The 19,120-nt window shown below is 58.7% G+C and overlaps 8 protein-coding genes across 8 annotated transcripts; 5 read left to right on the top strand and 3 right to left on the bottom strand.

Annotated features, from left to right (window-relative positions):
• Window positions 1–1,698: 1,698 nt before the first annotated feature.
• On the top strand, window positions 1,699–2,970 carry BKCO1_1000300 (glycoside hydrolase family 43 protein; the record flags this gene model as incomplete). The annotated part of the gene is made up of 6 exons (XM_020269683.1): window positions 1,699–1,858; window positions 1,912–2,024; window positions 2,082–2,259; window positions 2,334–2,702; window positions 2,770–2,832; window positions 2,885–2,970. 6 exons carry the CDS (start codon window positions 1,699–1,701, stop codon window positions 2,968–2,970), a joined length of 969 nt encoding a protein of 322 aa, XP_020135665.1.
• Window positions 2,971–3,741: 771 nt separating this feature from the next.
• Window positions 3,742–4,806, top strand: BKCO1_1000299 (glycoside hydrolase; the record flags this gene model as incomplete). The annotated part of the gene is made up of 1 exon (XM_020269680.1): window positions 3,742–4,806. One exon carries the CDS (start codon window positions 3,742–3,744, stop codon window positions 4,804–4,806), a length of 1,065 nt encoding a protein of 354 aa, XP_020135279.1.
• A 194-nt stretch (window positions 4,807–5,000) lies between these two features.
• Window positions 5,001–7,419, top strand: BKCO1_1000298 (glycosyltransferase family 2 protein; the record flags this gene model as incomplete). Its single annotated transcript, XM_020269679.1, has 5 exons — window positions 5,001–6,218; window positions 6,271–6,435; window positions 6,483–6,656; window positions 6,711–7,203; window positions 7,262–7,419. 5 exons carry the CDS (start codon window positions 5,001–5,003, stop codon window positions 7,417–7,419), a joined length of 2,208 nt encoding a protein of 735 aa, XP_020135280.1.
• Window positions 7,420–7,436: 17 nt separating this feature from the next.
• Window positions 7,437–8,684, bottom strand: BKCO1_1000297 (udp-n-acetyl-d-mannosamine 6-dehydrogenase; the record flags this gene model as incomplete). Its single annotated transcript, XM_020269678.1, has 1 exon — window positions 7,437–8,684. One exon carries the CDS (start codon window positions 8,682–8,684, stop codon window positions 7,437–7,439), a length of 1,248 nt encoding a protein of 415 aa, XP_020135281.1.
• Window positions 8,685–9,651: 967 nt separating this feature from the next.
• Window positions 9,652–10,176, top strand: BKCO1_1000296 (uncharacterized protein; the record flags this gene model as incomplete). Its single annotated transcript, XM_020269677.1, has 1 exon — window positions 9,652–10,176. One exon carries the CDS (start codon window positions 9,652–9,654, stop codon window positions 10,174–10,176), a length of 525 nt encoding a protein of 174 aa, XP_020135282.1.
• Window positions 10,177–11,246: 1,070 nt separating this feature from the next.
• On the bottom strand, window positions 11,247–12,764 carry BKCO1_1000295 (polarized growth protein; the record flags this gene model as incomplete). The annotated part of the gene is made up of 1 exon (XM_020269676.1): window positions 11,247–12,764. The coding sequence occupies one exon, from the start codon at window positions 12,762–12,764 to the stop codon at window positions 11,247–11,249; it is 1,518 nt and encodes a 505-aa protein (XP_020135283.1).
• A 633-nt stretch (window positions 12,765–13,397) lies between these two features.
• Window positions 13,398–14,224, top strand: BKCO1_1000294 (ribosomal protein s5 domain 2-like protein; the record flags this gene model as incomplete). Its single annotated transcript, XM_020269675.1, has 2 exons — window positions 13,398–13,690; window positions 13,747–14,224. The coding sequence occupies 2 exons, from the start codon at window positions 13,398–13,400 to the stop codon at window positions 14,222–14,224; spliced, it is 771 nt and encodes a 256-aa protein (XP_020135284.1).
• Window positions 14,225–15,124: 900 nt separating this feature from the next.
• Window positions 15,125–18,057, bottom strand: BKCO1_1000293 (cyclic nucleotide-binding domain-containing protein; the record flags this gene model as incomplete). Its single annotated transcript, XM_020269674.1, has 2 exons — window positions 15,125–15,475; window positions 15,529–18,057. The coding sequence occupies 2 exons, from the start codon at window positions 18,055–18,057 to the stop codon at window positions 15,125–15,127; spliced, it is 2,880 nt and encodes a 959-aa protein (XP_020135285.1).
• Window positions 18,058–19,120: the final 1,063 nt, after the last annotated feature.

Genomic DNA, 19,120 nt, shown 5'->3' with positions numbered 1-19,120 from the left:
GTCTTGCTACGTTGCCTTCATCAACTTGTCTTCAATCAAACCCTCGTTCTTGTTTCTTACCTGCCGGCATCAGCGTCGTCTCACTGATCGGCTGGCGTTCGACGCTTTGTCTTGGACCCAAGCGAGTCTCACAAACTCCCGAAACACAGCCAGGGCAGAACCGGGGCTCATTTGTCAGTGTTCCTACAAGACTTTGCTGAAATTTCAGCAGCCGCGTGTAGTATAGTACTGATGGAGAAGGACAGGAGGCTGCTAATAAGTCCAACTCGGAATTGATTTGGAAGGACAAGACGCTTTTTTTTCCCTCCCCATCTATTTGACATGGACATCGTATGGCAGGTTCTTCATCCGGAGTTGGCACCAAATGCGGGCTGATGGCTTGAACATTGCTAGGTTTCTCACGGTCCGTTTGTGGAAGCATCCATGTCTCGGTAAGGTCGACATGCGAGGGTCAAAAGTATGCAATATTCCCAAGCCGCAGCGTGGACGGCAAGGCAACCAATGGCGAGGGTACATACGTCCAGCGTGGGCACAGCTAGGACGCACGGGGGCGCAGTCGGGCAGAGAATCACGACGGCGACTTTCTCCAAAGTGCAATGTGCCGTATCGCAACGGACGGATTCGCGCATATGGACCGGGTAGGGATTTGGAGAAAGGAGTGCATTGCTGCCAAGGGCAATGATCCATGGAGGCACTCGGATTGGGCGGGTCTGGTGGCTGGGCGGATGATTGGCTGCATAGACCGTAGAGGGGCCGCTGGAATCGAGGACGTGGGCCTTCCCAAGGGCGTTAGCCGGTCTCGCTTGCCACCCAGGGACGGTACGGGAGGCTCACAGGCACACAGGCACACAGGCACACAGGCTCCCCTCGCTGACTTTCCTAGCAACGATTTAACCTTAATCCCAGACACTTCCCGGCTGTACCGTAGGTACCACGTTTCCCCGCATACCCACTGGATCCTGCAAGCTGCACCTCACGACCCACAGCCTTGTTTGTTCTGCGCTGCTGACTGTCGGTTAACAACGCCGTCACGAACGGTCTGCTCACTGCTGCTGTGTGGTTCGTGGGTTTCCACGTTTCCCCTCCCCCACTTTCGCCGCCCTTATAAGCTCTGCGTCGACCGCGCCAAACACCCAAGGGGTTGTTTCACGCCCACCCGGTGGGCTGAAGGACTGCGCCCGAAACGTGGGCGGTTGCTGACGCTGACCGGGCCGAGGCGACCGTCGGGTGCGGCGGGTAGGGTACCACATCATCTGATGTTAAATTCCTCCAATCGGCCGTTTTTGGGGCCCGGGGATTGGGAGGTGTCAAACATGTTCCACCAAGTGCATGACCGTCCGGACCTCCAGACGAGGAGCCGCCGGACATGGATTCTGCCACGGGCCGTCAGTGGGCTCGTATCGGGGCATGTTTTGGAACGCCCGCAAGCCACCCCGGCGCGACATGGCTCGACATGGCTCCAGCCCACTATCCTATGCCTCCCGGGGGAAAGCAAATTGAAAGGATATCGTTGCAGACGCATACTGGGTCCAGCGCCACCGCCTCGTCTAGATGGTTGGTGCCACATCCTGCATGCGCATCCGCGCTGCCGCCGCTCTTGGGCCATGGACGGCCAGCCATTGATAAACCGCCACCGTCTCGCAGACTCTCGCCGGAAAGTCAATCTGAAAATCCAAAAGTTTCAAAGCAGCTGCATCCATGTTCAACTTGAAGATCTTCGTCACTTCCTTCCTCCCTCTCCTCCCTACCCTGGTGAGCGGATATGCCAACCCTGGCGCCTGCTCAGGGACTTGCGTAAACACGCATGACCCCTCGATCATCCGCCGCTCTGACGGCACCTACTTCCGTTTCTCGACGGGTAAGGCTGACCTTCACCCTTGACTGTCTCGGGTGCTGACCACCATGGTCCAGGCGGCAAGATCGCTGTCCACACGGCGCCGGACATCACGGGACCATGGACCTACCAGGGGGCTGCTCTCCCGGACGGTTCTTCCATCGACCTTGCTGGCAGCGATGATCTCTGGGTAGGTTGAAGTCGGTGTGGACTGATGACGACGCAGACGGCTGACTGAAGCACACAGGCGCCCAGCGTCCACTTGATCGGAAGCCTGTACTACCTGTACTACTCGGTGAGCACGTTTGGGTCGCAGAGCTCGGCGATTGGCCTGGCGCGGTCGTCGACGATGGACGTGGGGAGCTGGACGGACGTGGGCAGCACAGGCATCAAGTCGGACTCGACGAAGGCGTACAACGCGATCGGTAAGACAGGGCGGCGAGTGGCGACCCCACGACGCTGTTGTCTCGGGAATAATGGCGACTGACGCGGCGCGCAGATCCGGCGCTGATCAACGCGGACGGCACATACCTCCTGACGTTCGGGTCGTTCTGGAAGGACCTCTACCAGGTGCAGATGAAGGGCACGCCGACGGCAGCAAGCAGCTCGGCGTACCAGGTGGCGTACGACGCGGCGGACACGGCGATCGAGGGCCCGTTCATGTTCAAGTACGGCAGCTACTACTACCTGTTCTACTCCAAGGGCACATGCTGCGGGTACGACACGAGCCGGCCGGCGGCGGGAGACGAGTACAAGGTCCTGGTGTGCCGGTCGTCGTCGGCCACGGGCGGGTTTGTCGACAAGAACGGCGTGTCGTGCACCAACGGCGGCGGCACGATGGTGCTGGAATCGCACGGCACGGTGTACGGTAAGGCGCGGCGCGGGCAGGGTGTGGGGCTCCAGGGAGGCAAGGCTAACGCGCGGCACCACAACAGGACCCGGAGGCCAGGGAGTCTACGACGACCCCACGTACGGCCCGATTCTCTACTACCACTACGGTGAGTTACCACGGCACGGGGCGGGGTGAACATGCAGCTGACGTGAATGCAGTCGACACGACGATTGGGTACTCGGACGGGCAGAAGCAGTTCGGATGGAACACGATCGACTTCTCCAGCGGGTGGCCGGTGGTGTAGGCGCGCGCGGCGCGGCGGCTGGAGTCCCATTCTCTGTACATACATTTGGAGGCAGTAGTCTTGAAATCACATTGCAAACAAACGGGTGGATGTGCTTGATGCGAAAGGCCGAGATGGGCTCCACTAAACCGAGCAAACGAAACATTATAGGCAGCTGAAACTATAGCAGCGTCAGCCACTGGGCAGCGCGCGGTGTGGCGGGTTTCACACGCTTACCCGACGTTGAGCCTGCAACAGCAACACCATCTTCGCGCCCTGCTCCCTCGTCCCTCGTCTCCCGGCCCCCGTCCCTCAGCACGACCCGTTCTGGTACAATGCATCCACCTCGCTGTACGTCGACCCACGCCGCGCCCGCTCCGGGTGCAGGTGCACCACCGCCGGGCCCTCGCCCACGCTCGCCTTTGCCAGCCGCGCTGCCATCGCAAACAGCGCCTTGGTCTTCTGCGCCGCCATCCGCCCCGCCTTGCCGATCGACGGCGCCACCGCGTCCCTGAGTATCTCCAGCGAGTTGCGCCGCGCCCTTTCCTTGCGTTGCAGCTTCATTGCGTGTTGCCTTGCTGCCAGTGAACCACGGCCGCCGCTCCGGCTTTATCTCCGCCGCGACGCGACAAAGAGACGCGTGCGCGGAAGCTGGATGCGAGCCCGCCACCCCGTTTGCGACAAGGTCCTTGTCACCTCTCGTCGCATGCGGCTGACGCTCGCCATGCTGTCTGCTCCTTCCTGCCTGCAGCCCGCCTGTGAGCCTGCGCCGCCCTCGGCTGCACCACCACCATGTTGAACCTGCTTCCATCCGCTCTGCTCGCAGCCGCCCTCCTGCCCCCGCTGTCGTGCGCCGTCTTCAACCCGAATGCCACGACTAACCTCTTCGTCTACTATGCTCAGTCATCCGGCCGCTATGCACGCCTGGACGAGCTTTGCCTGCAGTCAGCCGTCGACGTGGTGATTCTGGGCTTCATCCGTGATTTCAACGCCACGGCTGGCTATCCCACCATCGACTTTGGCCCTTGGATCTGCCCTGCAAAGCGTCCGGCCAACTCCGCCGTCGCGCCCGGCCTCGCAACCTGCCCAGAACTGGCTGCGCAGGTGCAGAAGTGCCAGGACATTGGCAAGAAGATATTCGTCAGCATTGGCGGAGCCTCCTCCAACACCTCCTTCGACGGCGACGGAGGCGGCCAGGATGCCCAAGACGCAGCTCACATGCTATGGCAGCTGTTTGGAGAGGGCTCAGATACCCCAGACTTGCGTCCCTTGGGCAAGGTCGCCGTCGACGGCTTTGACATCGGTGCGTGTCCTGCGTTTGCCCCCTTGGCCCCCCCTTGCCTCATGCTCACTGCTGCAGACCACGAAGTCGGCTCGCCTTCCAACTACGACCAGTTTGTCAAGACTCTGCGCTCTCTGCTTGCTACTGCTTCCAAACCCATGTGGATCTCTGCTGCTCCGCTGTGTGCCTTTACTAACCGCACCATCGGGCCCAAGACTCTCGCTCTCGTTGACTTCATCTTCGTGCGCTTCTACAACTCCCAAGGCTGCTCCATCGGAACAAAGGGCTTTGCCACGAGCTTGGACAAGTGGTATACCTCCATGCCTGAGCCCGAAGCCGCCTTTCCCAAATTTTGTCTGTCCGGCCTGTCGTTCGATAACAACAACAGCGGCTTTGCACGCCCAGAAGACTTTGCCGACGCCATAGAACAGGCTCGCAAAGCAAATCTGCAGCGTTTCAACCCGGACAAGTTCGGCGGCGTGGCTCTGTGGGATGGCTCGCGCGGCTTGGCCACCACTGCCGAGAACGGACTCAACTTCCTCGCCTACACGAAGAATGTCTTGGAAGCCCCCTAGCCGTCATTTGCCATTTGCCTCTTCTACTCGACCCCGGCCGTTTCCGAGTTTGATGTAGCATTCTTAATCTACTCTCTTTGCCTGATCTCGCCGTCCTGTCCCCACTGCCAAGTGCCTTCATACCGCCACTCTACCAAACCGTCAATGACTCCGTTGAAGCTGGTGCACAGGATCCATCAGTTGGGGGCGAATTGATGAGCGCCTTGTCGGATGGAGTCTCCTCGTCTGTTCGTGATTGTCATGAACCCTTCAATCGCCATCAAAAACGCCGGCCAAGCACACCCGAGTTGCTCCGTGCAGCTCAACCTACCCCAACCCCGTCTCTCGCGTCCACCCTCTACTTCGACCCTGATGCACATCTCGGAGTTCCCGCTGAGCAGGGTCGATCCACACACGGGAGCTACAAATCGCATCGCGATCGACGCTATGAGCCGCAGCCTACTTGTAGCGACGCCAGCTCCCAGGAGTACTTTGATGCCCAAGTGAAGGTACCCGAACGACGTGATGGCGTCAACATCAGCCGGAGCCAGTCAAGCACAGAAGACTCGTATGAAACAGGAAGCTCGACTCTTCCAACGTCGACGGCGATATCTTTCGTCACATGTACGCAGAGCAGCCAGGAGGGATACATCACCGGCCCGGAAGACGCAATCACGGAAAGCGAAAAGGAAGCGCCAAACGCTGTCCGTTTCGAAGATACAGTTGCGGGCTGTGGCTACCCGGAGATCGAAGACCCTGTGGATCCCGCCCGAATACTCGGACCAAAGGACCTGCGAAACCAACGCATCTTCTTCTTCACCACGATTTTGTCGTTGAACCTTGCATGTGCCGCCGTCGCTATATTCGCCCACGAAGGCATGTTTGTGTTTGTTTTCATCCTTTTCATCAAGAGCAAGGACTTTCTGTCCGTCATCATCTCCGCCCTCGGACTCCTCTCCCGGAGAATCTACAGATACTTCAAACCGTTGGCTCCAGTTCCTCGGCAATGGATACTCACCCTCATTCCCGCTTATTCAGAGAGCGAAGAGCAAATTGTCAAGACGATATACTCGTTGCGAGACAACGACGTCGAACCGCACCGCCAGGTCATGGTTGTATTGCTGGACGGCAGGCACAGAGACGTAAAGAGCCATATGACCAGAGTAATCAGGGAGTTCGAGAGACCGTACATCTCCCTGAAACACAAGCGGGGCGTCTTACAGATCAAAGCAGGCTTTATGGAGGATGTGCCCGTCATCGTCATCGAGAAGGTCAAGAATAGCGGCAAGAAGGACTCGCTGGTTCTCTGCCATGATCTGTTCAATCACCCACGCCACAACTCGCCCCTGTACACTCAGCTGTTGAGGGAGGAACTATGGAGAGACGTTCTTCCAATCTTGACCGAGGGTCAGAATTTCCAAAATTTCGACATGGTACGTTCAATCCTGGTGGTCGAGTGTCGACGTTGCTCAGATTTCACCCCAGGTATTTTGCACCGATGCAGACAGCACCATCTACAAAGGGGCCGTGGCCTCCCTTGCCAATGCGCTTGCTAGGGATAAGGACGCCATCGCTGCATGTGGCCTGGTCTTGGTCGAATTGGAACCTGGATTCGAATGGTCGTTCTGGAATCTCTACCAGCAGTTCCAGGTAGGTCGAGCGTGACGAGGGGTAGGGCTTGGCTGACAAGCTCAAAGTACACATTTGGCCAATACGTTCGCCGAAGGGCGGAAGGATTCATCGGAAAGGTGACTTGCTTGCCAGGTTGCATCACAATGATTGCGGTGCGCGAAGAGATGGCCGGCGCGATTCGAAAATACGCGGAACCAATAACGATATACCCGGTGATTCACCATCAGGTCCAATATCTTGTGAGTGGTCTTTGCAGCGAGCACCAATACAGACGCTGAGACAGCAGCGTTCAGGGCACGGACCGGAGACTCACCTACTCGATGCTGTCGCAAGGCAAGAAACTCCACACGCTCTTCGTGCCCGAAGCCGTTAGCGAGACGGTCGCGCCCCAATCGCTGCAGCACTATCTGAGCCAGCGTCGCCGCTGGGGATCCAACGCATACTTCAACAATTACTTCTATTGGATGGGCGAGAAGATGATCCTCATCACCCGGATTGCCGCGTCGGTAGAGGTCATTCGTCTCAGCTTCGTGTACTACCGCATCTTGAACACCATCTTGTTCGTGAAGGGTCTCACGCAGGGGTTCAGCTTCATCAAAATCATCCCCTTGCTGATTGTAAGCCAGCTTCCTACAATGTGGTTCATGTTTTCCGTCTTCTGCCTCGAGGCCGAGCTAAGAAAGCGTGCGCATAAACTTTTCATTGGATATTGTATCAACAAGTGCATATCGCCTCTTGTGTCCCTGGCAGTATTTACTAAAGTGGCCAGAAACTTGGGAAGTCAAGGTACGAAACGACCGAACCATTCGTGCGAACAAGACGAAGCTGACTTGATGTCTTTCAGTTTGGGGTATGAGCGGTGTGACGGCCAGCTCCGCACCGGCCGCCACTTCAGAAGCAGAACAGGCAGCCGAAAAGGGAGAAGCCGGCATGCTGTCGCCAGGCGAACGCGCGCAGATCATAGAGGACCAGCTGGACGACCCGCACGACGCCATTCTCTGACGTGCTACGCCCTCCCCCTACTTCAACTCTTGCACCTTTGCTCTCTGGAGCTTCGTCACAACGCCAAAGTCGACTCCGGTCTGGCGGTTACAGATCGCAACGGCGTCGAAGTTCGCATCGATATATTCCTGTGTCCACCACTCATCCTCGAGCTTGTCCATCCAGCCCAGATGCTCTTTCGAGACCAGCGGATCATAGAATGCAAGACGGGCACACCCGAGGCTGTGCAGCTTCTCGGCAAAAGCAACACCCGGCGAGCAGGAGAGAACCGACTGGCCAGGCTTGAAGCCCATGCCGACGACGAGGATGCGGGGGGGAGCACCCTTCTGCGCCGAACTGGTGCGTCTGTGGAAGCCGCGTGCGATCCTGGCGGGGCGCTGCCACATCTTCGCGGTCGCCTTTTCGAGAACGGGGAGGTTCCTGTTGTTGGCGAAGAGGTAGAACGGGTTGACCGGGATGCAATGGCCGCCGACGCCGAGCCCGGGGTGGAACGGCGTGAAGCCGTACGGCTTGGAAGTCGCCGCCGCGATCATCTCGTCCGGGTCGACGCCGTGCGAGCGCGCTGCGTCGGCCATCTCGTTGACGTATGCTATGTTGACCATGCGGTAGCAGTTCTCGAACAGCTTCGTCATCTCCGCCACCTCGGGCTTGCTGACCGGGACGACGGTGTCGAAGGCCCTGCTGTAGGCGGCCTGGATGACGCTCAGTGACCTGGGCGTCAAGCCGGAGACGATCTTGGGGATCTCTTTGGCCGGTGGCGAGACTCGTCCGGGGTCGACACGTTCCGGCGACATTCCGCAATAGAATACGCCCTTGTAGCGCGAGAAGAGATGGCGGGTGGTGCCGACGGACACGCTGGACTCGATGACGATGACGCAACCGGGCCGGGCGGCCGACAGGACCATCTGGACAGCTGAGACGAGGTGCGAAAGGTCGACGGTGCGGTCTTCCTTCAGCAGCGTGGGGACGGAAATGAGATAGTGAGTCGCCGTGCGCAACATCGACTTGTCCGTTGTCAGCGTCGTCTTCTCCTGGCCCTTGAACGAGCGTCTGAGCTCATCGATACGCTTCTCCGAGATGTCGAACCCAATCGAACGGAAGACACGGCCGAATTCCCGGAGCAGACTCTTGCCGACGAAGCCCACGCCAACGACGCATACGCAGGGTTCGACCTTGTCGACGTCAACAAAGTCTCCGCTGGGCGTGACGCGGTGAAGCGACGGCGGAGACTCGTTGGAGCGTCGACGACAGTGAGTATACGGCATGTCGTGGAGGGCAGAAGTCAGAGCAGCTTTTGGTTTCACGCGAGATGGTTGTTGCCTAGGCCCAGGTAGTTGGCAGAACGAAGTGGGACGCTGATGCCGCAATGCTGCCCACAGACCTGAATAAATACCAGGGCGCGGGGAAAAGTCCAGACCCGAGGCTCGACCTTTCAAGATCCGCTTTGGAGGATGGCCAAGCACAGCCGGCGTGAGAACAATAGTGGTGCCGGGAGGATGCTCGGATCCAAATGCAATATCGGCTGATGGTATTCAAATGAGACGACGCCATTTATTGTGGCTGACCCCAGGCTGGTGAATTACCATCTCCATGACCCACAGCAGAAAACTTTCGGCTACAAGAGTACTGATCATGGAGGCGACAGAGGAAAGAATAATCGCTGACATCTGCAAGATCCTTTGTGGCCCCAGGTGTTCGCCTTGTCACTTATTGCGTGGAAAGGCTGTATTGGAGATATCTCATCACAAACTGTTCAGGAATCCCAGACATGGCAGATGGGCCTTTTGCGAGGGGGCATGATCAGGGTGACGCACAAAGAGTTGAAGCGGGCACTGAAAACGGTCGAAGCAAACAGTCTCGGCATTCCGGTAAAGTTGCTTTGGCATTCCGCCGGCGACAAAACTGCAGTCAACGAAGCCGAGCAGCGCCAAGGAGTCTTTGTCTTGAGACTGCCAAAAGGGAAATCTTCTCTTGATCCGACCCTATCTCGTTTCAGCTTCTAGGGCACCTACCCTTGACAGAGCGTTCCCTGCACGCATCACCGATGAATGGATGTTTGTCTTCCGTTCCCAGAGGGGTTTGCTTGTCTTGATTCCCGGCGGCTGTCCTTATCAAGGTCCCGGGACCACTGCTGCTTGTTGTTTGCTCAAGCCACCTTCGCTCCAACGATACAGTTGGGAAGTTTTCGCGGAGATCCTCGCCATCCGTTGCCTCCGGCTGCCCTTTCCAATCATGTTACTCAAGAAGACCTTTCTCGTGAGCCTCTTCACTACCCTCGCGGTCGGCCAGACCACCAGTGATGCCAGCTCATCGGGCACACCCTCCTCGACCAAACACGCCAAGCACAGCGCGGTTCGTTCCGTCACACACTTTCCGAGCGGCTCAAAGAATGCCACCGTGAAGGCCAACAGCAGCTCGAGCCCCGTGACCACCGTCACGGAGACGGTTGCTCTCAGCCTTGTCCTCGATATTCTCGGCATTTCAGTCCAGGTCGCCTCGCACACGTCTTCGGCTCACGCGGAGAAAAGCTCAGAATCTCGGCATTCCAGCCGACAGAAGTCATCGTCGTCCAGTAGCGAGCACGGCTGCTCGGTCACGACTGCTCCGCAGGTCTGCTGCGGGGGCCCGGTTACAACGACTGCGACGGCTACGGTGGTTTCGACGGTTTCTCAAGGGTTCGTTCTCGGGACAACGTCTACGAGGTCTTCGAGCAGCTCGACCCCGTCGATCCTTTCCGCCACGTCTTCGTCCGGGTGATCAGGAGAGCGCCGTGCTGCGATAGAGCGGAAGAAGGAACAGCCTTAGAAAGCCCTGCGTCTGTTCATCGGTGCTGATCAAGTTGTTTCGAGGGTTGGTCACGGTTTCGATTTGATAGTATCTGGGAAAAATGCGATATGCTTGAAATAAACCCTACGGTCCTGGTTTGTGGTGTTCGGGGTCAGTGGCGTGGGGTGGCGAGGTGAAGCATCGTTGTTGAGACAGCGGACAGTAGCTGCGACAAAGTGTCCATCGCAAGATGCTTTGGTGGAGATTGAGACCAACAGAGCGGCCTGGATGGAGAGTGACATGAAGTCCGGCGAGGAGCCGAAGGCCTAAACAATAGGGCAAAGTTAATGATAATCCTGATCGCAAAACGCCGCTAACACGCGGGATCTGTTCGTGCCCACGACGCCTGCCGTGCCGCTCACCCGCTTTGGCTAGTTGCCGCTGATCATCTTGCCTTTCTCTCAACAGTGGCTTTTGTGGAGCGAGAGATAAACCCGTCGTGCACATGTGCATGTTGATATAAGGTTCGATCAAAGACCCAACATGCACCGGGCCCTGGGATGAGTTTCTATGGAGTTCAACCCTCTTGCTGATTCACTTCGTCTGTTCCCGCCGGTCAATATTGGCAGCCACTACCTGCGCCTCTGTCACAGCCGACGGCGTCATGAACCACCAAATTGTCCAAGCATGGCTCGCTTCTCCACGAAACGCCGATCGTCGTTCCAATCCCCACGGGCCCATGCCGCGGCGCTGGCGGCGTCCTGATAAGTACGCAACCTAACCCTCCCCGCCGTAACACGGCAATACTGCCCTGATTCTTTCGTATACAAATCAAAGAAAGGCAATTGCAGGGACACACTCAAAAACCATGGCGGCGTGGGCGTCGAACCTAAGGGTCAAGTAAATAGTAAACCCGAAATGATAAAAGACATGAGGATGCACAGACAAAACACACTCCCTGCTCTGATGAATCAGTCATAACAAAATCCAATTGGAACAACGTAGCCGACAATCCATAGATCTGCCTCCAAAGCTGTCGATACAACCAATCTCTAGTATACTCAATCATGCTTGGTGGCCCCCTTGCTGACGGAGATTTCGTTGATAGCTTTCGCTCTTGGCTTAGGCATGATGCGAAGACAAAGGCCCCCGACCAGAAAGCCTACAGCGATGAGATCCAAAATATGCACGGCCCACCAGATGTGTTGAACGCCAGCGCTACACATGGTGACGTCCGATTGCCATTCCCCAGCGGTCTCGTCGAACCACACACTCACCAGACCAGCATACCCGCCGTATTCACCCATCATACTTCGGAGGGTCAGCTCTCGGATACCAGGAAGATCGCGATCTTGGGTCAGGATAGTAGACTGCTCCCAAGGAACAGCCTTCCAGGAGTCCCCTTCCCTGGGGCGGTGATGGTAGACATCACAGCCTTCGTGGTCGTGGCCGTTTACGATCAGACCGTTGCGGCCGATTCCACGAGCCGGGGCGGCAAGGTCACCACTCATGCCAAATATACCCTGGAGGATGCCCTCGGAAGCCGTATCGCTCAGGTGGTTCTGCTCCTTGACCCCACCGCCTTCGTCGTTGTTGAAGAAGTCGAAGAAGGGAGCATCGACGCACACACCGGCTTCCTTGTGCAGAGGTATGTGGGTCAACAGGAGTGTGAAGGTCGAGCGATCTTCGACGGCGCGAGAGCGACCGATGGCGTCATTGATGAAGTCGTATGTCTGGCTCTGAAGGTTCAGGTCGACGGCGGGTGTGTCGAGATTCATGCTGTTCAGGACGAGCAAGCGAAGTTCGGGATGGGACTCGTTGAGCGACTGCGAAGTCGTGACATTGGACGACGGGAGACGGAAGGTTGTCTCCCAGTTGACGGGGCCAAATTGGCGTTCGAATCGGCGGATGCGGTCCTCGTTGATGTCCCCAGCATAGCCGATGTCATGGTTGCCGGCAATGTTGATGATGCGGCGCTTCCAGGCGGCGTCCGTGCCCAGATCCTCGACGCGTGGAGTGGCAGTGATGTTGTCATGGACGCGACGGCCATGGCGGAAGACCCTGTGCCAGAAGCGATCGCTCCTCCGCTCAAACTCGTCGTCGGCAATCCATTGGCTACCCAGCAAATCTCCCAAGACAGCAACGTGCGTGGGGTCCGACCACCAGTATAGAGTGCGGTAGATGTGGGCGAGGTAGTAGTCGTTGCCGAACAGATCGATGCGTTTCCGGTAGCCGTTCAGCAGGCGCGGCACATCGTCGCGCAGCAGGGTGGCAGCGGCAGTGCGCGCGGCTTCGGCAAAGCCGACCTCGTGGACCCGTGGGCGGAAGTCGAGGAGACTGGGGAATACGGGAGCATCGGGATCAGGAAGCGAGGAGTCGCCCTCGATCTGCGGGTCGCCGAGGGCTAGTAGGCGGAAAGGGGCTACTCGAAGGTCGGAAGGGTGTGTGGTGTCGACATGAGGCGGGAGGGGGAAGTAGCAGCGGTGGAACAGAGGATAGAGATACAGGTAGAGAGAGGCCGCGAGGGCAATAGGGAGGAGGCCGCGGCCAATGCGGAGGGCGGCGTCATGAATTGACATGGAGAGACATGGTGATTTGGGGACGGCATGCGAGACGCGCAGCAGAAGATGCGGCCGGCCTGCCACTCGGCGGGCTCGGTAGTGCTGCGCGAACCGCCCACCGCCCCACCGTACTAGCCGCCCTCTGCTACCACACTACGGCCGTCCCACGCCCGCCTGTCGCGCAGCCACTCCGCCAAAATCCGCCGCCAGATGCGGCAGCGGCAGCGGGAGCATTGTCGCCGGCATGGCCCCGTCTCCTCCCTCGACGCATTGCTGCAAGCGTGTGCTTTGCGGCTCAGCACGCCGCCGTTGGCCTTCCACGCACCGAGGGGACTCTGGGTGTCCGAGGCGCGTGGAGTCAACGCCATGTCCCGGGACCACGTCCATGCCGCACCTATGATGGCGGCAAAAACAACAAACGCGTTTCCTAAGAAGTCGGCAGCTAGAAGAGAGCAATAATTAGAGAATAAGGTGCAGAGTTCCACAGACCGGAGGAAAAAGCACTAGCCGCTAGCGCTGCAGATCAGCCGTGCATCGCGCGCCAAATCTTGCTCAGCCCTACGTCGTGCCCGCCGCCAAAACCACGTCCGCACCCACTCCACGCGCTCTTCGCTGCCTCACTTGTCCTCCGCCCCGGCCCGTCCCGCAGCAATGCCTCTCGACACGTCATCCTACTCGCTCGCCCTGCTGCGTCTCGACGGCCGCCGTTGGAACGAGCTGCGTCGCATCCACGCCCAGATCAGCACCCAGGCCGCCGCCGACGGCTCGTCGTACCTGGAGATCGGCAACACCAAAGTCGTATGCACTGTGACCGGTCCGTCCGAGGGCCGTCGCCAAGGAGGCGTTTCTGCTGCCCAGCGCGAGGGCGAGGCCAAGATCGAGGTCGAGATTGGCTTTGCCGGCTTCAGTGGGATTGAGAGGAAGAGGCGGGGTCGCGGCGACAAGTATGCCATTGGCAAGCCATGCCGCCCGGAGAACGTCCTCGCTGACAGTTGCTTAGGCGCACCTCTGAAATGCAACACACCCTCGTCCAAGCCTTCGCGTCGACCCTGCACACCCAGCGCTATCCCCATAGCACAATCTCCATATCGCTGCATATCCTGTCCCAGGACGGCTCACTGCTGGCCGCCTGCCTCAATGCCGCCACCCTCGCTCTCGTCGACGCTGGAATCCCCATGAGCGACTACCTCGTTGCCTGCACCGCTGGTTCCACCGCTTCCTATGCTGCGAACGATGAACAAGCCGACCCGTTGCTCGATCTCAACAACCTGGAAGAACAAGAACTTCCATTCTTGACCATCGGCTGCCTGGGCCAGAGGGAAGAAGTGAGCGTGCTAGTGATGGAAACCAAGGTGCAGATGAGCAGGCTGGAGGCTATGCTGGCCGTGGGCGTCGACGGCTGCAAACGCGTGCGGGACATCATGGATGGGGTTGTAAGGGCACACGGGAAAAGAATGCTGGAGGCTACTTCGAGCTGAGGAATGCGCCACGGCATACCAGGACACACCCACCGCCAAGGCGAGAGGATTGTCAAAAACAAGCCAATCCACCGGGCCTAGCACGCCCTGACGACCGAAGGGCTTTGACTGCACATGGTCGATTCGGACGGTTCTTTGGCGATGAACAAGACATTGCCGTGCCTTTGCTGAAGCGGGCGCTTTCGCTTAGCAGCGGTGGCTAACAGAATGTCAGCACTTCGACAACACAGGCTGGTTGCGGGCAGAGAAGATAGCATGCGCAGAAGCATCTACCAATGCAGGGTGCCGCCATATGAATATTCCAATTCCATTTCCACCCGCCCTTCAGCAACCCTTAGACTACATAAACATCTAGCTGTGAAGCACAAAATATGTTGCGGTGATGTACACTTCGTCGACTACTTGAGGCGCGACTAAAGAGGAAAGAGAGGCATGAACAACAGTGTGAGGTACTAAGGCGCCCGCTAGATGCTCAGATATAAAATCTTTGTCGCGTCAGAAACTTTCATGGTATCATCAACGTAGATGGGGGAGAGAGAGGCAGAAGACAACGACAGCAAAGAGAAAGCCAAAAAAAAAAATAATTCGGGAAATGAGGTGAAGCAAGAACGCCAATCCCGATGCGGACAAATGATCTGGGACAATGACCGCGTGGAAGAGAAACCACACAGAAACCACAAACGCAAACCCCACTCTTTCTTGCCAGACGCCGGTCCCCTGTGTATACATGGCCGTGTGATGATCGAAATAACGTATGCGCTGCCGCTAAGAACGACTCTACCAGTTCTTCCCGACCGCCTTCTCGGCTGCTGCTAAGTTGCAACAGCCTCGTAGCGCGAGGTAAGGCTTTTCGCATCCCCGCCTGTCGACAATCCATTTTCTTTTGATCGGAGTTGCTCCTCATGTTCTTGGCGTTCTCCACGTGCCGTCCGCAACCGTGGCAAACTTGACTCCGCGGCCCTTCCTTTGAATCCCACCGTTGTTGATCCATCGGCTCAGGTTCTTGCACTGGCTGACGTCGAGTTCTTCGAGATCGCTGCAGCCTTCAAGAACCGCTTCAACGCCAGTTCCCGTGACACGAACGCAGCCTCGAACAGAAAGATATTTCAGTTCAAGGAGATGCAGGCTGATGCTGCGGAGAGAGCTGTCGGATACTGCTGAACCGCAAAATGCGAGGTTGAGGTGCGTGAGCATTGGGCAGCCCAGAGCGAGAACTTCCGTGGCCGTGTCGGAAAGGGCACAACAGAACGACTGAAAGTTGCGTTAGCAATGCTGAAATTCCACGAGGGCTGCGGAAAACTTACCAGATCAAGTTCTCTAAGCGCCTTGGCTGCATTCGTCAAGAACACAATCGCGTTGTCCGTGAGGTACGTGCAGTCTGCAAGGCAGATTCTCGTCAGGTTCGGAAACGGGTAGACGCTCCAGTGCTGAAAGCCCTGATCAGTGATTGTGGTGCATCTCGTGAGGTCGATCGACTCCAATCGTGTGGAGGCATGGACGGCAATGTGTGCCATCGACCGGTCCGTGATGTGTTTGCAGTAGCTCAGCGTCAAGCGCTTGAGCTTCGGGCAGCCGACAATGGTTCCAGGAGGAAGTTGTTGCACTTGTTGCTGCTGCTGTCCCTTGCGACCATACCGGCCATTCATCTGGGCTTGTTGTGCCTGCATGTAACCAGGAGGCAGGTCGGGCACCACCCAGCCGACTACGCGTGCCAGGAGGTTATCACCCACTTTGCGGCAGTTGCTCAGGTCAACCTCTTGCAGTGCTTTGGCCTTGTTGACCATTTCAAGCACGGCTTGGCCAGTGATGTCCCACACACTCTTCATCTTCCATCTCTTCACGTTAGCACCACACGTCGTTGCCAATGCCGTAAAGCCTTCGTCTGTGAGATGGAAGCAGTTGCTGATATCGACATAGCGAGGTCTCTGGCCGACGAAGGGACAGATAATATCAGTGAGAACTCGATCTGTGATGCGGCGGTTGTAGGGGGCCAGGTCCAAGTCGTAAAGAATACTGGGCGAAGAGGTCAAGATCTTGAGCCAGTGCATTGAAACGGTTCGAAGACGCATCAGTTCTGCAATGTCGAGATGCTGGAAGATGTTCACCAGGATAATGTCTGGAAGAACGCCCTTTCCTTTACGGCTGGGTCGCCGAACGATCTTCTGGCGTTTGAAGGAACTCGATCGCTCTGGCGTAAGGCGTTCTTCTTGCATGAATACGGGAGAGGGAAGGAGGCCGTTTGGCTTGGGAGACTCGTGGTGAAGCTTTGGCGCGTCCTGCGACTTGGGGGTCTCCTGGGCTGGTTCTTGCACCGGCGGAGCACCAGGTGGGGGCGGAGCAAGTGAAGCCCTCCTCGATCGAGAGCGAGCGTTGTCGAGATCAACGTTCAGGAACGGGTCAGGATCAAAGGGCTCAACGGTCAAGCCCTCATCTTTGGGCTTGGGAGGAAAGCCATTTGTTTCCTTTTCGGGAAAACTGTCTGTGAAAGTAACGGCGGGAAGGCTTTTTCTGCGCGACTCGGGGGTACGATCATTGATGACAAGCTCGTTGATTGCGGGCGTACCGTCACAAATATCGGGCATTTCCGTGTCCCTTTGGGCAGCGGCATCCAGCCGAGCTCTCGCGGTGTTTTCTATCTGCTGTCGCAGCTCTGGAGAGCACCGTTGCCACAGCTCGTTCAGGACATCGCCGCCAATTGCCAGGCATTCGACCGAGGCGATCGAGCGTACTGTTGCGGTGCGCCGCGGAGCCAAGTCCAGACTGACGACCTCTCCAAAGTATTGGCCAGCCTTGAGGCGGGCGATCACGTGCTGGATGTTTTTGGGGCTGGATTGCTTTTTCCTGGTTTCCTCGTCCGGGGGCGTCTCGGACACGACTTCGACTTCACCTCGCACAATGAAAAACACGTCGCGCCCGTGCGAACCCTGTTGGATGATGTCGGTGAACGGGGGGTAGGTGCGGGGTTGGGCGTTCAGACCCAGGAAATGCAGAATGTCCGAAGGCAAGCTGGAGAACAAGGGTAGCTCCTTCAACAGCTGGCGCACGTTGACAGTCCCGCTGCCGATGGCGCTCGACGCAGCCGCCTCGGCGAGGCCTGGGCTGGGTGACTTCCTTTTCTTGTTACTAACCAAGACCTCACCATCCCTGATCTCGCCGGCGTCGCCCATCTCCACATCGCCATCGGTTGTGTCTCGCGTCCGCTTGCCGCTGCGAGACGGCCCTCGGGCGTGCTGCTTGGAGTCTCTGAGCTCCTTCTTCTTGCGCTCCAAGATGGCCAGACGCTCCTTGGCCTCGTCCAGGATGGACTGCTCGACCTCGGGGAAGCCGGGCAACTCCTTCTTGAGGTCCTCCTTGTTCAGGCGGACCACCATGGAGCGCATCTTGGCGACAATGGTGGCCGTGCGCGGGATGTCCATCAGGATACCGATCTCGCCGAAGAAGGCGCCGGGACGCAGCTCGGCGAAGGTGCTCTCGCCGTCGCGCGAGGTGACGCGGACGCCACCGCGGACCAGCCAGTACATGGCCTTGGCCTCATCGCCCTCGGCTATGATGGTGTCGTGTGGCGAGTACAGCTGGGGCCGCAGGTGGGTTCCAATGGCGGCGAGAAACGAGTCGGGCGCGGACAGGAACAGCGGAAAGGAGCGGAGGCGGTCGATGAGGTCGAGGGGCAGGCCCTGGATGGTGGAGGCCGTGAGCGGTGAGGGCCGCACCGGCTTGGTGGGATTCGTCTCGGAGTCGAAGGCGCGTATCAAGGCGAAGGGGTCGGGAACCAGGCCGCCGTTGACCTTGCCGGCGTGGACAGTCGGGCCTCCGGACCTGTGATGGCGCCGCATGGTGGAGGAGCGGCGCCGGCGCGCGTGTCGAATGATGGTGGTGGTGGGCGACGGGTGCACGGGGAAGAGTAGTCAAACGCGTCGGCGACCTTCCACCCTTTTGTCGAGTCGGTGGGAGGAGCTGGGAATTACGTAAGGCAGGCGGAAGGCTAGAGGAGTCGCATGGTTCGCGGAGCGCGAGGGAATTGGGCGGTGCGGCTCCGGGGGGCGCTATATACTGGTGTGGGTGAGGGTTTGTTGACAAGAAGCGGTCAACTGTCTGAGCGTGTCGAGGGTGGAGCGCGGGGACAGGCCCTACAGGTGGGGAGAGCTTCGGCGAGAGGCAAATTGCCAATCGCTCACCACGACGCGGCGATGCTAGCGCAGGCGGGCAGCGGCACGCAGCAGCACGGCAGAGACGCAGCGTCCGCGCGAGCGAGCGGCTGCTGGATGCGCGCGCCGCGGCGGCGTGGCTTTCTTTGATGAGTTGTGAGACTCTGGGAGCCCACTTTGCGGCCCACCGTGCACGCTGGCTCGTGCCGCACGCCTGCCCTTCGATCGCACTTCGCGGCGGCTTCGAGAATATCGCTAAGCCGCGGCGACGCAGCCACCACGAGCGTCGCAGCGTCGCAGCGCGTCCAGGAGCCTGCCCTGCGCCTGCCCTGCGCCTGCCCTGCGCCTGCCCTGGCCAGTCGCCGCCAGCACGCTCGAGCGCTGCCCGGCTGCCCGGCCGCCGCGACGAGCTGGCCCGTTGAAAGGGGCTCCCTCCATGCTCCCTCCCGGCGTCGGTGCGCGGCCGCGGGTGACGGGCCCAAGCCGCCGCCCGCACGCAGGCCTGGACGTCATCCGCAGTGCCTGAAGCTGCTCCCAGCGGATCGCGCGAGCCTGCAGGGTCCAGAGGCTCTAGCAGCGCGTTGCGCGCCCGCGCAGGCGACCAGGCAGCCCGACAAGCGTTGTTTCCAGATCTTCCTCAGCGCTTGGCGGGTTGGCTGGCTCACGATCCGCCGGGGATCAGCAGGGGAAACTACTGGCCCTGCAGCCGGCCAGCAACGGCTGCCAGAGTGCCAGAGTGCCTGGCAGAGAG

This window comes from Diplodia corticola (assembly GCF_001883845.1).
Source record: "Diplodia corticola strain CBS 112549 chromosome Unknown scaffold1, whole genome shotgun sequence".
NCBI classification, from domain to species: Eukaryota; Fungi; Ascomycota; class Dothideomycetes; order Botryosphaeriales; family Botryosphaeriaceae; genus Diplodia; species Diplodia corticola.
This window is presented reverse-complemented; position numbering and strand designations above follow the sequence as displayed.